The sequence below is a fragment of the Vulpes vulpes genome, chromosome 3 (assembly GCF_048418805.1).
Source record: "Vulpes vulpes isolate BD-2025 chromosome 3, VulVul3, whole genome shotgun sequence".
Taxonomy (NCBI): domain Eukaryota; kingdom Metazoa; phylum Chordata; class Mammalia; order Carnivora; family Canidae; genus Vulpes; species Vulpes vulpes.
This window is the reverse complement of record NC_132782.1, coordinates 15,613,628-15,629,405: the sequence shown is the minus strand read 5'-3', so window position 1 is coordinate 15,629,405 and position 15,778 is coordinate 15,613,628. Positions and strand designations below refer to the sequence as shown.

The 15,778-nt window shown below is 46.1% G+C and overlaps 1 protein-coding gene across 1 annotated transcript in view; it reads right to left on the bottom strand.

Moving 5' to 3' along the window:
* MYO3B (myosin IIIB) overlaps positions 1-11,980 on the bottom strand; it is a 431,205-nt gene extending 419,225 nt beyond the window's left edge. The window contains exon 1 of the mRNA XM_072751897.1: positions 11,862-11,980. Coding sequence (XP_072607998.1) covers positions 11,862-11,947 — 86 coding nt within the window. The 5' untranslated portion in view covers positions 11,948-11,980. The remainder of the gene's footprint in view (positions 1-11,861) is intronic.
* Between the last annotated feature and the right edge of the window lie 3,798 nt (positions 11,981-15,778).

Below are 15,778 nucleotides of genomic sequence, written 5' to 3'. Positions count from 1 at the left end.
CATTTATTTCAAGTAATTAGATGGGTGTTATGTTCTTTGCTCAGATTTGATATTATCTGGAAATTGCTTTGTCGTTATTGTTGTTTTTTTTTTAAGGTTTACTTTCCCTTCCTCTGTAGACCCACATACCCTACCTAGAGGTGGTGCTTGTGGGGCCTGTGGCACTGCTTTAATAAGCCATCACCATTCACAGTTGGGAGCCCCAGCCAAAGCATCATTCATCGTTGGTCAGTCCTCACTGTGCCTCACTGCAGACCGTACATACCTACCACTGGAAGTCAACCATCTGAGAAAAGGTGAGGCTAAGGTAGTAGTTAAGACCCTTAGTCTAGTGGGCACATTGAGGCAGGGCCCAAAGCAGATAGCAGCCCATTTCCCATCATGTTAAGTTGGACCAGCAGACCTCTCTGTTCCTGCTCTCCCTCTCCCTGAGCGAGGTAGGGTGGTGGCCATGATTTCCAGCTTTCTCTCCCCTCCCCACATTAATTGTGTTCAGCATTATGCCAAGGATCTCTCAGTCCCTGGGCCTTTAGTGCTGTCCTCAATGGTAGAGATGCCAGGATCTGTTGAGATTCCAACATAGAACAGTCCCACACAGTCACCAAAACAGCAGAAGGTAGTGAAAGGCTACTGAGCAGAGCAGTGGCATATGTGCAGCCAGAGAGAAAAGTACTCAAAGGCCTCACCCTCAGCCAGACTTGGGCAGCACCTGGAGAATGCCATCTGGGTTCCTTCAAGGGCTTGTGATGAAGGTGGCCTCAATAAAGTCCACTTAGATATACTTTAAAGGTGCAAGGGAAAGACACAGGCACACTCTCACTATTCTGTGAACCCCCAATGACTCTGACCCCAGCTACTGAAGGAGGCTGTGATCCAGTTGCTTTTATATATTGTCACACTTAGTTGACAAGTTGAATGAGTTAATTCCTTAAGTTAAATGAATAATGTTTAATCCTTTTCCCCCTAGGTTTATAAAAGTCAAAGAGAACATGTGTACAGTTGTGGTATACCATTTATAGAAATCAAGGGACACAATTAATTACTTAGTGCTGAAAAGAATAAACCATGATGCCAAACGGGGAAGCACATTATAGATGTGTCTATTGGTAAATGGACAGGCATCCACATACACTGGAGCTTCCCTCCCTCCCTCCCTTTCTTCTTTCCTTCCATAAGCATTTTCTAAACATTCATTCTATTCCTGGCACTATGTTCGGCATTAGGATATTTATGGTCTAAGAATCATTCTGTAAGAATTGAAGAACACTACCGTCCACCCAAAGCTATTTTTTCTTTCATAGAAAGAATGTGATAGTAGCTTGGTATGTGGTTAGACTGATTTCCCAGCCTCTATTTCACTTTTGTGTGGCCACGTGTCTATATTATCCACAGCAGAAAATGAGAAGTAACATGTGCCATTGAGGGTCAAAGCTTTTAAGAAGTAGATATGTTTCCTCCAGGCTCTTTCCTCTTTTATCCATTAGAGGCAGGCCAAAATGAAAGGGTGGCAAGGCCCTAAGAGGGAAAGGAAGTAGATTCATAATCTTGAATGGCTAGGTCAAAGGACAGAGACTTTTCAACCAGGAACACCTGCCTTAACTGTTACATACATATTTTCCTACATACATGAATAGCATGTCTTCATGCTATTACGTATCTTGGGGTTTGGGGTGGAGTGGGGTGCTAGCAGTTAAGTTATCCTCACTGAAACAGAAGTTAGTATCTTGAAGTTGAAGAGTTGCTATATGAAAATTATGTATGTGAGAATTGGTTTAGTGGTTCAGCCCAAGATAGCAAAGAAATAGATACAGCAAGATGGAAAAGTAGAAAGTCCTCTTGTCCTGTGGCCAAAATATTTAATAAAACTATCGCCTACATTAACTTAGAAGGTTCACCCAATATCTACCAGGCCTATAGCTCTAGGGCAGGGCCTAACAAACTCTGACTCCTGGACTAAATTTGGCCTGCTGTCCATTTTGTAAACAAAGTTTTATCAGAATACACTCATGCTCATTTCTTTACACATGGTCTATGGCTGCTTTGCACTATAAGGGAAGTATTGAATAGTTGCAAGGGAGATCATATTACCCCCAGATTCTAAAATATTTACTACCTCGCCCTTTAGGAAGGAGTTTGTCAACCCCTGATATCCTGGGGTTGACAGTGACAATGATGGGACCTAAGTGATGATGTGGCTGGACAGTGGAAGGTGCCTGGATTCCTGGATCACTATGTGAGGAGAGCTGCCCCCTGGCCAGGACTTGTACATTAAAGAATGATGTTTTTGAACCAATATATGGCTTAGGAATTTATTTGTTTCAGGAGTGTAGCTTACCCTTCCTGTGACAGACTGATGGTAAACATGGCTCCAAATCCTTGTCCTCCCTGGATCTCTTTTTTATATAACTTCGCAGCGCCTTCTCATTCTCGATGGGGTTTTCTGTCCCAACAATTGATCTGGGTTCAGCCACAAGACTTACTGTGGTCAATGGGATGTTAACAAATATAACACAAACACATGCCTGAAAAAGCACTTACACATTTTCACTTTCTCCCTCTTGTTCCTCTGACGTTGCCGTGAGAACAAGCCCAGGCTAGCCTGCTGGCAGATGAGACCCATGGACCAGAGCTGAATCAGCACACGTATCTCAGCAAAGGCCCCCAGACACATGACGCCCAGCCAAGATCAGCAGAGCCACCCATCCAACTTATAAACTCCTAAGCAAAAATAGTGTAAATCGCTAGAGGTCATTGAGATTTTTGTGGTTGTTTGTAACATAATGCTTCATTGAGGTAATAAATCCCCCATATACCTACTAATATGGATGTATTTGTGTTGCTCATTCTTATTTAGAAGCTCAGGTCCTCCTCTTGTGTAAAGCCTTAATAAGGCTTTATGAGGCAGTTGCCAATTTCCCCTATACATATAAAGAAAAAAACTCAGAAAGGTCAAGTGACCTGTTCAAGTTGTCCCAGCTGAAAAATACCAGAGGTGTGGCTTTAGCTCTGATCTTCACACTCCAAATCCAATGGTTTTTGCCACAAAATCAAAGCAGCCTGTCCAACATCTTCCTCAAGTGTCATGAACTCTAACGGACACCCGATTTAGGAGCCAGACAGGCACACAAACAGCAAAAAGAACCCCTGGTGTTGTCACCGTCATCAGCAAAGAACAGAGATGAAGGGAACTGGAAAGCATGTGGTCCATCTAAAGCGATGGTCACAATTCAACTCAGGCCAACTGTTGCCACACAGAAATGGGGTGCAGGTGGCCACAAGGCTTGGTTTTTCAAGCGAAGCCAGAAGCCCAAAATGTTCCACAAATTGTTCTATTTTTAGATACTAGGTCTATTTTTAAAAATACAGTGCTGGCCAAATACAATGCACGCCTGGTACCTGGCCTGGAAGCTGTCGGCTTGTGGCTGCAGCCTCGTATTTGCACAACTCTCCCCAGTTTAACAAGTAGTTTCACATCTGTTATGTCATTTCTCCCTTATAAAGCTGCTATAATGGGACACCTGGGTGGCTCAGTAGTTGAGCGTCTGCCTTGAACTCAGGTTGTGATCCCAGGGTTCTGGGATCGAGTCCCTCAACAGGCTCCCCACAGGGAGCCTGCTTCTCCCTCTGCCTATGTCTCTGCCTCTCTCTCTCTCTGTGTTTTTTAAAAAAATAAAGCTGCTATAATGACAGGAAAAACAGATATTATTATTGACACTTCTGTAGATGTAGACACCAAGGCTTAGAGAAAGCAACCGGCCCAAGTTCACATGACCAATTAATATCAGTCAAGACTAGCATCCCAGGCCTTCAGGCTTCTGTGCCACTTTATTCCTTTTTCATATCAGGTGCACGCAAGGGCTCAGGACTTGTGTCCAGAGCACGGGGTGGAGCAGGTGCTCCTGAAGGCTCATTACCTCAGGGAGCCAGTCTCACCAGGTCTGCAAAGCTCTGTGCTATGGGCAGATCTTCGTTTAAATTAGGAAACTGACTGGGCAGCCGGTGTGGCTCAGTGGTTTAGCACCACCTTCGGCCCAGCGCATGATCCTGGAGACCTGGGACTGAGTCCCACATCGGGCTCCCTGCATGGAGCCTGCTTCTCCCTCTGCCTGTGTCTCTGCCTCTCTCTCTCTCTCCCTCTCTCTGTCTGTCTCTCATGAATAAATAAACAAAATCTTAAAAAATAAAAAAAGTAAATTAGGAAACTGATAATAATCACTCCCCCACATAGCTTACTTTCTCTGATTATTTTCGTCTTTTTCTCTGTAAGTGAACCATATCTACTTATTTATAAAACTCTGCCTGCCCATCAAGTAGCCTCAGGCTATAAAAACAAAGAAAATTCATAATTAAAGTATTAATAGGGTTTTAAAAGCAAGCAGAAATAATGATAAAAACATGAGCATCAAATCTATAAATTAAGCACAAAATTACACTCAGAAATAATTTCCTCCCAGTATCTAATCAAGGTGGCTCAGCAGACTGCAAAGACAATATAATGCGCAGCAAAGCATCTAAGAAATAAATGGCCCTCATCAAAACAAGCATGTAATTTCTGCACAGGAAGCAGTACTGTTTTTACTTACTCACTTACTCTTTTAACCATTTTAGCAAATTTATATTTGAATAAGGAGAGACAGGGAGAGCGTGGGAGGCAGGGAAGATGAATGGACATTTTTTCACAGTTCCCAGCTGGCCAGGAGTGGCCACAAAGGCTTTAGAAGGTCAGGGCCTTTCTAAACCCATTTGTCTCCATTCTGAGGGCTCTGGTTTTTCAAATGGGCTGCAAGGCTGAAGAGAAGTTTAGAATAAGCACAGCAGGATGGCAGGAGGGACACACAAGGACACCCATCCATGCCCAGCAGGTATCCATCTGCAGGAGAAAGACCATTCACAGGCAGTCATATTTCCATGAGTGCTCAGGAGATCTTAGACACATCAGCTTATAGACTGACAGCAAACCACAGATTGCCCGCATACAAGGTGCTTGAGAAATCCCTTTGTTGAAATTTCAGTCTGTTTTCTAATTATTTTGATATTAAAAATATATTTGCTTTGGACTCACTCTGAAAAAAAAAAGTTGAGGTCTTTTTATAGAACCAAAATAAATAAAAATTACTCGCTCACAAAATGGTTTTCGTCCTGCCAAGTAAGCAAAGTGACCACTTGATAAGCAAGAATTGCACCCAAGTCCTTAGACAATTATCACCAACAGAAGCTCTGTGAGTTATTACTGATTGTTTCTTTTTTTTTCTAAGCAACTCAGCAAAAAAATATTCTAAAACACCGGAGTGACAACTGAGTTGTGAGGAGACAGGACAACTAGGTAAGTGGTTTGAGGAGAAAGACTGTGGATGTGGATTCTCTACTATTAAAACCCCAGAGTGTTCTGCTGTAGAACTGGAGTTTCTGGAAAGATCCTTCAGCAGACCTTTAACATCCTATTAGAGTTGTAGCTGGGGTGAGTCTCCCATTTGAAGCAGGTTAATGTTTCCTAAGTGGCTAAACTTTTGTAGTCTCCAGGTCAGATACTTGTAGCCGCTTGCTTCCAGGGAGTTTGGAAGCTACCTGCAAGGGCACTTTGCTGAGCCGGGCAGACACCTCAAGTCCCGGCTGGCTGAACACCCAGATTGTGTGGAATGGGGAGACTGTAAGGTCAGCTTCCTCCCTCCACAAGCAGGCTTGGCACCAGCTAAGTCCATTATTTCCCCTTGAAAGAAACAGTCTTGTCAAACTCAGAGAGGATGGAGCTTCCCCCGCATCCCACAATTGCTGTTATAGATATTTTTAGCATGTGACCAAATACTGGTATTTAGGATTCCAACAAAAGGCTCTCTTGGCTAAAAAATATATGCCAGATTTTCTTTTCTACAGCAACAACCACGTCTGGATCCCATCTCTAATATTCTCTCTATCAAAGGACTACAGGGCTTAAAATGAAGAGTGTTATTAGATCCTTCGTAAGTTCTATCCAGTTAGAACATTTTAGTTTCAATCCATTGTCCTTTTAATGTCGAACAGACTGAATCTTTGGCAGCATCATTTGAACACTGACCAGTAAGCTGCTTCCTCCAAAATCACCTTTTTTTCATCCTGGATCCTTCTCTAATTATTCGTCCCACAAACACATGTTGAAGCCCATGCCGTGAAAGCCACTACGCCAGGCCTGTGGATTTGACAGTGAACAAAATGCTGTCTCTGCCCCAAACAGATATCACAGCTGAGTGGGGGGAGAATCTTGGGCAACCTGCTCTTTCACATCCCTACTTCTTGGTTTTTTTTTTTTTTTTTTTAATTTTTTTTAATTTTTATTTATTTATGATAGTCACAGAGAGAGAGAGAGAGGCAGAGACACAGGCAGAGGGAGAAGCAGGCTCCATGCACCGGGAGCCCGATGTGGGATTCGATCCCGGGTCTCCAGGATCGCGCCCTGGGCCAAAGGCAGGCGCCAAACCGCTGCGCCACCCAGGGATCCCCCTACTTCTTGGTTTTATCAAAAATTTCTGATGAAAAAAGATATATATACTCACTGGAAAAAAACCCTGAAAAATACAGACACATATGAAGGAGAAAGTAAAACCTTATGTAATCCTCTCAGAGGTAACTGTGAAAACATCACGGGTTATATATTCCCAGAAGTTTTTCAGTGTGTGTGTGTCTGCAATTATATACTCTATTTTGTAAACTCTACCAAAAAGAGAGAAACAGAAACAGAAACAAACAGAAAGAAACAGAGTGACTAAAGCAAAGAAACAGCGAGGGAGAGATGGCAAGCAGGCAGGTTCCCTGAAATCAATGTAGGTCTCCTGCTCCAGGATCCAACGCTCTCAGGGTCCTGGGCCAGCCAATTAATGAGCCCAAAGCCTCAATGCTGCTTGTCCTTCCAAGCACGCTGTGTCTATAAACTAACCCAATCCTGCAATAACCTGCCCACAAGCCCAAGGCCACTAAAAATTTACGCTGAGCCTATTCATTGTAAAAAGCATCACTGCTTCCTGACTGGTTTAAGAAAATACTTATTTTTAAAAATTTTAAAAGGAATTATGAGTTTAGCAGTGTATAGAGAGTTGGCAAAATATTAATAATTTCTATCATGAATTTTTGACTACACATTTCTTTGGCTTTTCTTTATGCTTATATTCCAATACCTGGTTAACTTGTCACATTACTTCCTATTTTGACATTAAAAGGGTTTACTTGGCAAAAAGGAAAGAAAGTACCCAATCGCAATCCAGCCAAAGACTCTGGCTGAGCCCAAGGTCATCACTGAAGAAAAGCAGATTGATGGCATTCAAATGTACTACAGTGAATGTTTTTTGGTTAAAAATACACCCAAGCCATGTGTCAGAGCCAAGATACCAAAATATATCATCTTTTCAGGCAAAAAATCCTTATGATACAAAAAATACCTTATGACAACTAAATTTATTTCTCACTCTTTAGCGAGGGTTTTGATGTCACATGAATGACTGTTTGCCTTTTTTCAAAGGAGAACAAAGTCTCTGACAACCCCCATTGAGGGGTCCCCCCACCCCCCACCTGCCTGGATATCCTCCCAGAAAGCATCCTTCATGTTTCCAACCCAGGGCTTGACAACACCAAGAGTCATTCCCAAAAGTGGAAGGAGCCACCCCTGAGGGTCTGGGGATGGGCTAGGGCCCTGGGGACCAGAAGACAAAAGTGTTCAGGTCCGCAGGAGAAGGAGCATCTGTTTGGGAAGGACCACTCCAGCAGACTGCACCGAATGTTCCAGTGAGGGCCAGCACCGCCCCTGGCTCTCACAGAGCCCACTGCCTCAGAAGAACATGTTCTTGCTCAATTTACTTCTGCTTCCCCACAAGAAGGGAGATGGGCCCGCTTTTCTGTTAAACATTAGCAAAGGTGAACACCTTGAGTTCTTGATGCGTCTGTGATCATAGGACACACTCTGTAGTCACTTAAAAACCATAATAAAATTCTCAAAAAAAGGCTGTGCCTGCCAGTGGGCTGTGTGGACACTAAAACAGGGCCTGGGAGGGCAGGAGACTTGCTGTGAATGCTTCCTGATTACAGGCCCCTGGTTGTCCCCATCTCCCCTTGTGAGCTGCCAGGAGGGTGCTCCCACCCTGCTTCACGGCCCGCCAAAGGGCACCTATCAGTTTGGGAGCAGGGACTGTGGTAAGAGGAAGGGAAGCCACCGCCTCTCTGTTGCTCCACCATCCTGAATCTTGTCCTCTCACCCTCCTCTCCCGATGACACAACATGGTCGTCCATGGGCCACCTGCCCCTCTGCCCCGCAGACGCCCCATGGGAGATGGGAGATGGGAGGAGGGGGGTGCTCAGCCTCTCCTGAGCAGAGAAGGGGCAAGGCCTCTTTCCGTCCACCACCTTCCGGTGCCCTCCCAAAACGTGGCAAGACTGATTGCAAGCTAAGATTTGGGGACCAGAGAGGAAAAAACAAATAGATTATTTCCTCTAGGCCCTGAGACAGAGCAAGACCTCCTGAGCATTTCAGCAGCCTGCCCGCTTCCCACCTTCCCCCGGGAACACCGGGTCTGTGGCGCCTCCAGCCTCCAGCGTGGACCCCCTCTTGCATGCTCCTAGGGCTCCCCTGCAAGGCAAGGCCTCCCACAGCCTGAGGAAGGGAGGGCTGGAAAGCAGGACCCCCGCCCCTCAAGAGCAGGGGACGCAGCCAGACAGCAAACATCGGGTCACCAAAGGACCTAAGCAGAAGGAAGGCAAACATTTCATATTCACTCTGCAGACACAGTTGCACTAAAATTCACAGCTGTTGCTCAGCATATTTCTCACAAGATCACGTTCAACAGAAAGACACGTGGAGGGGGCACAGTGAGCAGTTTTCAATCCTATTTCAAATCGAATTTACTCAAACCCGGCTCACGTGCAGTCTTCTGCGCTGCAGCCCACCCAAGCTTGGTCACGTGGTGAGCAGCCCCGCCTGGGTTATTTTTTAAAAGGGAGACAGTTCGGGAGGAGAGCAAACGCCCAGGCCCCAGGCGGGGAGCGGGCCCAGCCGCCTCTTACCCCGGGCTGTTCCCTTCCGGCCGTTCGCTGCTCCGCTCCGGCGCCGGCGCCGCTGCTGCAGGGGACGGGCGGGAAAGCAGAATCGGGACGGGCCCTGGACGCCCGCGGCCCGCACCGGGACCGGGCACGCCTGTCCCCCCCACCCCCCCGCACTCCTGCCCGCAGGGACCCGGGACCGGGCACACCTGTCCCCCCGCGTGGCCACCAAGACCCGGGACGGGGCACACCTGTCCTCCCCGTGCTCCTGGCCACTGGGACCCGGGACCAGGCACACCTGTCCCTCCACGCTCCTGGCCACTAGGACCCGGGACCAGGCACACCTGTCCCTCCACGCTCCTGGCCACTAGGACCCGGGGACCGGGCACACCTGTCCCCCCGCGTGGCCACCAAGACCCAGGACGGGGCACACCTGTCCTCCTCGTGCTCCTGGCCACTGGGACCTGGGACCAGGCACACCTGTCCCTCCACGCTCCTGGCCACTAGGACCCGGGGACCGGGCACACCCGTCCCCCTGCACTCCTGGCCGCGGGGACTGAGGACCGGGCACACCTGTCCCCCTGCACTCCTGGCCACAGGGACTGAGGACCAGGCACACCTGCCCCCCCACGTGGCCACCAGGACCCAGGACTGGGCACACCTGTCCCTCCACGCTCCTGGCCACTAGGACCCGGGGACCGGGCACACCTGTCCCCCTGCACTCCTGGCCGCGGGGACTGAGGACGGGGCACACCTGTCCCCCCGCGTGGCCACCAGGACCCAGGACTGGGCACACCTGTCCCTCCACGCTCCTGGCCACTAGGACCCGGGGACCGGGCACACCTGTCCCCCTGCACTCCTGGCCGCGGGGACTGAGGACCGGGCACACCTGTCCCCCCGCGTGGCCACCAGGACCCAGGACTGGGCACACCTGTCCCTCCACGCTCCTGGCCACTAGGACCTGGGGACTGGGCACACCTGTCCCCCTGCACTCCTGGCCGCGGGGACTGAGGACCGGGCACACCTGTCCCCCCGCGTGGCCACCAGGACCCAGGACCGGGCACACCTGTCCCCCCCGCGCTCCTGGCCACTGGGACCCAGGCCGGGCAGCCTGTCCCCTCCTGGCCTGAGGAGCAGGCCCTTACCTGCCATGGCTCGCAGACCGCAGGGCAGAGCAGCCCTGAGGAAGCGGCTCCGGCAACAAAGGCCTGGGAGGGATGGATAATGAATAATTCACAGAAACCTAAGCTGCGTGGGGAGGCGGGTGGAAGGAAGGAAGGAAGGAAGGAAGGAAGGAAGGAAGGAAGGAAGGAAGGAAGGAAGGAAGGAAGAAGGAGGAAGGAAGGAAGGAAGGAAGGAAGGAAGGAAGGAAGGAAGGAAGGAGGGAGGGAGGGAGGGAGGGAGGGAGGCTGAACATAAGGCCAGGTTTTATCCGGAGGGAAGCCCAGGCACGGCCGTGCCCGTGAACTGCTGCGGCCTGGAGGCTCCTTTGCCAAACGCTGGTTTTGGACCAAAAGCAATGAAGCCTTGGTTTCCAAAAAACTCCAAGGGGACACCTGCTGTTCGAGGGAACCCCTTCTCTGGGGCCGGTCACCTGGTCTCACACCTGAGCCTGTGCAAGTGGACACTGAGTCCAGCACGATCCCCATGTCCCAGAAGCAGCCACTTCTAGGAAACTTCCTTTTATGTTCAAAGCAGCTTACTACTGCAGGCCCAGCAACTCCACTAAGCCATTCGCGGGTTCTTTTTTTTTTTTTTTTTGACATTTTATTTGAGAGAGAGAGAGAGCATGCAAGCAGGGGGTAGGGGCTCAGGGAGAGGGAGCAGCAGGGCTGCTCCGAGCTCCACCTCCGAGCTCCATCCCAGGGCCCCGGGATCATGACCTGACCCGAAGGCAGATGCTTCGCCGACTGAGCCACCCAGGGCCCTCGCTGATTCTTTTAACCACGCATCCTTCATTCAACAAATCTTTACGAAGCCTCTCTCTCTGCCAAGATCTGTGCCGAGACCCTGGGATCAAAAAGCAAAACAAGACCAAAGTGTCTCCAGATAGGCTTGCGATTTGTGGCTTTCAGTGCCTGTGTTGGTGACTTCCACATTGCTGTCCCCAGCCCAGACTTCTCCCCGAAACTCAAAACTCAGAGCCAAATTGCTCCTGGATACCTCACGCTGTCTAATAGGCATCTGAATGGAAGTTGTCCAAACCAAGACTCCAAACCTTCTCCCACGGCCTTTTGACATCATTGATGCCTTCGGCTTTAGTCAGAGTCTGTTTGGGAACTTGAACCACAACAGGTATTTTAACAGAGAGAGTTGAATATAAATTGTTATTAACTGAAAAGGCCAAAGAGGACCCTTGAGGTGGCACTATGGTGGTCAGCATTGGAAGCAGCCACTATCCTAAGAGGTTGGCCACAGAAAGAAGAGTTGGGGTTATCTGAACCCATAGGAGGGGCCCACAGAGCTAGACCTCTGAGGAGAGAACCAAAGGCAACGGGCGCTGGTACCTCTGAGGGGGCCCAGTGAGGCTGGTTCTGGTTGTGTGAGAAATGGAAACCGGCTACGGTTGCAGTGTCACTGGCCTGAGACCATGATGGAACATGTGCCCCTCCTTCCTCAAGCTGGCAGTCCCCTCCAGCACCTCCTGTCGGCAGAGCCTCATGTGGAGCAAGCTGGCACAGCTGAAAGGCGGTCTGCACGGGGACAGGAGCTGAGAAACAGGAATTTAAGAACCAGCACAGTCCACCTCTTTAGCGACTTAGCCTCCACTCACCTTCCCACCAAGCTTCCTTCTCTCACACCCCACCTCCGACTTGCCACTTGGCTCTCCCTTTAAACTACTTGCGCAACATGGCTGCTCTCACCACTGCACCGCCACCGCTGCCTTCCAAGCACACGCTGTGTCACCTGGACTGTCACAGCAGCCCCCTGAGAGGCTTCCTTTACTCATCCTCCAGTCAGTTCTCCACACCGAAGCCAACGTTTCTGTACTCATTAGCTCGGGCTGCTGTAGCAGATGACCACACGCTTGGTGGATTAAAATGGAAATTGAACTCTGTCCTGGTTCTGAAGGCCGGAGGTCTGAATCCAGGTGTCAGCGGAGGCGCTGACTTCCGCAGGCTCCCGAGGGAGGATCTCCATGTTCCACGCCTCTCTCCTAGCTTCTAGGATTGCAGGCAATCCTTAGCCTCCCTGGTTCTTGTAGTCACATCACTCTGCTTCCGTTTTCACATTGTCTTCTTCTCCATGTCTCTGGGTGTTTCTGTGCCCACAGACTCTATTTTCAAATAAGTTCTCATTCACAGGGACTGGAGGTTAAGACATGAAAAACTTCTAGGGGCCACTGTTCAACCCACTACAGCAATAGCATTAAAACACAAATCTGGGAACCTAAGATGTGTTGAGAATTTTTGAATCATTCCGTGATTAAACTGTTGCAGTAACTTGCTACTCATGGCAATAATGGAAAGCCACACAGAAAAGATCCCTTTTCTATGATATTACTAGCTCTGATTCTTCATTCAGTGTATTTGACAATTTATATCGCCTTTGATAATCAGTGAGATAAATAATCCCAGTGTATTTCATGGAAAAGCTTTTATCTGAAGATTAGAACAAAACAAAAGGATTGAAAATAAATATTTTTTTTCTTAAAAAAAAAAAAAGATGGGTCATGTCACCCATCTGCTCAGAATCCTGCAATGGCTCCCACCAACCCTTGAGTAAAAACTGCACTTCTCTACAGTTCTGGACGCCACATCTCTCTGATTTCCTCTCCTACTTCTCTCACCTTCTTCACCCCGCAGGAGCCACTTCATTCCCCTCCCCATCACTCCCCACACATGCCAGCCTCAAGTCTTTGCACATGCTGTCCCTCTACAGAACATTCTCCCCTTCCTGATATCCCCATGGCTCTCACCCTGAGATTCTTCAGATCTTTTCTCAAAAGTCACCTTCTCAGCGAGGCTTCCTCTAACCTTGCTGTAAAAAATTCCACCTTTATCCTCATTTCCTGCTTTATTTTTTGCCATAGCACTTAATGTATAGTGTATCATACTATACCTTTTGAGTTTTATTACTTTATTTCTCCTGCCATTAAAATGTAAGCTCCATGAAGACCAGGATTTTGGGGTTTTTTGCTAATTTCATTTGCTGCTATGCCTGAAGTACTTAGAACAGTGCCTGATACCTATTTAATTACCTATTCAGTAATTCTACTTTAAAATGCAGCTTATACAATTGAAATTGCACAAAAGAGAATATATCAAAGTTCCTGGGTTAATAGGGCCCAATCTTAGAGAAGCACTAAAAATAGCAAGTACATCATCAATAAAAACATATGCAAATCTCATCTTAGGGTGTCTGATTCACCTTATGCTGGTGATGCCTAATGTTTCCCAAGCAGAATGCATAAGTATCACCAGTGGAGTAAAATAGTTTGAAGCTTTTCTCAAATACAAATTTTTTTCAAATACAAATTTTGATTAACAATGATAGAGGAAAGACTGAATTCTTTCAATTCTAGCTGTAGGACATAATGTTCCAAAATCTTTGCCCTATAGAAAGGCAATTAAAGAGAACTCAGCAAAACTTTCTAGGAAAAAAGTACTTCAGAGATGTGTCAGAAGGTTAATTAATGAAAATATGTTATTTTCTGGATTATTTTATATTTACAGGATCTGACAGCTTTTTAAATGACTTTTTAAACAACTTTATTGAGATATAATTGGCAGAATAAACTGCACATAGACTATACAATTTGGTAAGTTTTGAAATTTCTATAAACCCATGAAATTATCATCCTCAAGAGAGTGAATCACACATCACAATTAAGATAGTGAATATAGCCATTACGCTCAGAACTTTCCTTGGGACCCCTGATAACTCCTTGTAAGCTGCTTTTACCTGCTCTTCAATAGGTTGTGGTTTTATTTGCATTCAGTTTAAAATACTTTCTAATTTTCCTTTTGATTTCTTCTTTGATCCATTTAGAGGTATGTTCATTAGTTTCTAAAGATTTGGAAACTTTCCAGAGATCTTTCTTTTCTTGGTTTCCTATTTAATTCCATTATGATTACAGGGCATGTTTTGAGTGACTTGAATCCTTTTAGGTGTATTGGGACTATTTTATGCTGCAGGATATGGTCTATCTTAGTAAATGAACTATAAAAAGAATGTGTATTCATTCCACTCTTATTAGATGGCAAGTTCTCTAAATGTCAGTTAGGTCTACTTGGCTGGTAGTGCTGATGTGGTCTTCTATATCCTCACTGATTTTCTTATTTTCTCTACTTATTCTATTGATTATTGAGGGAGGGGTATTGAAATCTCTAGCTATAATCAAAGATTTGTCTATTTCTCTTTGCATTTGTTAGTTTTCACTTCATGTATTTTAAAGCTTTGTTAGTAGCAGCATAATATTTAGGATTTTTATGCCTTCTTAATGAACTGGCTCTTTCACCATTAGAAAATGTCATTTTGGGGATCCCTGGGTGGCGCAGCGGTTTAGCGCCTGTCTTTGGCCCAGGGCGCGATCCTGGAGACCTGGGATCGAATCCCACGTCGGGCTCCCAGTGCATGGAGCCTGCTTCTCCCTCTGCCTGTGTCTCTGCCTCTCTCTCTCTCTGTGTGTGACTATCATAAATAAATAAAATTAAAAAAAAAAAAAAGAAAATGTCATTTTGTATCCCTGGCAATACTCTTTACTCTGAAATCTGTTTTGTATGATATAAATATAGCCATTTCAGATTTATTTTGAATGGTATTAACACAGTAAACTTTTTGCATTTTTTTATATTATTTGTGTCTTTAAAGTGTATTTCTTGCAGGCAACACATAATTAGTTCTTGCTTCTTTTATCAATTTGACAATCTCTACCTTTTAATTGGAGTGTTTAGACTATTTGTATGTAATATGATTACTGATAAAGCTAGCTTTAACCCTATCATCTTGTTTTTTTTTTTAATTTTTATTTATTTATGATAGTCACACAGAGAGCGCGGGGGGGGGGGGGGGGGCGTGCAGAGACATAGGCAGAGGGAGAAGCAGGCTCCATGCACCGGGAGCCTGATGTAGGATTCGATCCCGGGTCTCCAGGATCGCGCCCTGGGCCAAAGGCAGGCACTAAACCACTGTGCCACCCAGGGATCCCCTTGTTTTTTGTTTTCTATTTGACCTATCTGTTCTTTATTCTTTTCCCTCTAGTTTTCTACCTCCTTTTCAATTGAGTACTTTTTACAATTTCATTTTATCTCCTTACTTGGCTTATTGACTATGACTCTTTGTTTTCTTATTTTAGTGTTAGCTTTTGGGGGCTGTGCTCTACATCATTAATATAGCATGATATGTTTCAAGCAAAATTATATCATTTTATGTGGAGTGTAAGAACCTTACAAGAGTGTATTTCCAGTTCTTCCCTCTAGGCCTTTATACTGTGTTTCTTGCATCCTACTTATATATAAGCTACAAAACTCACAATTAATTATTACTTTTGTTTAAATAGTTATCATTTTATAACCACTTTATTGATATATAATTCACATTCTATGTAATTCACCTTTTGATAGTGTATAATTTAGTATTTTTTAGTATATTCACGAGATTGTGCAGTTGTTACCACTAATGCCAGAACATTTTTATCACCCCAAAAGGAAACCCCTTTCAGCCTATATCTATCAAATGCTCCATCCTTCCAGCCATAGGTAACTACTAATTTTCTTTATATCTCCATAGATTTGCCTATTCTGGACATTTTATATAAATGGAATCATACAATATGTGG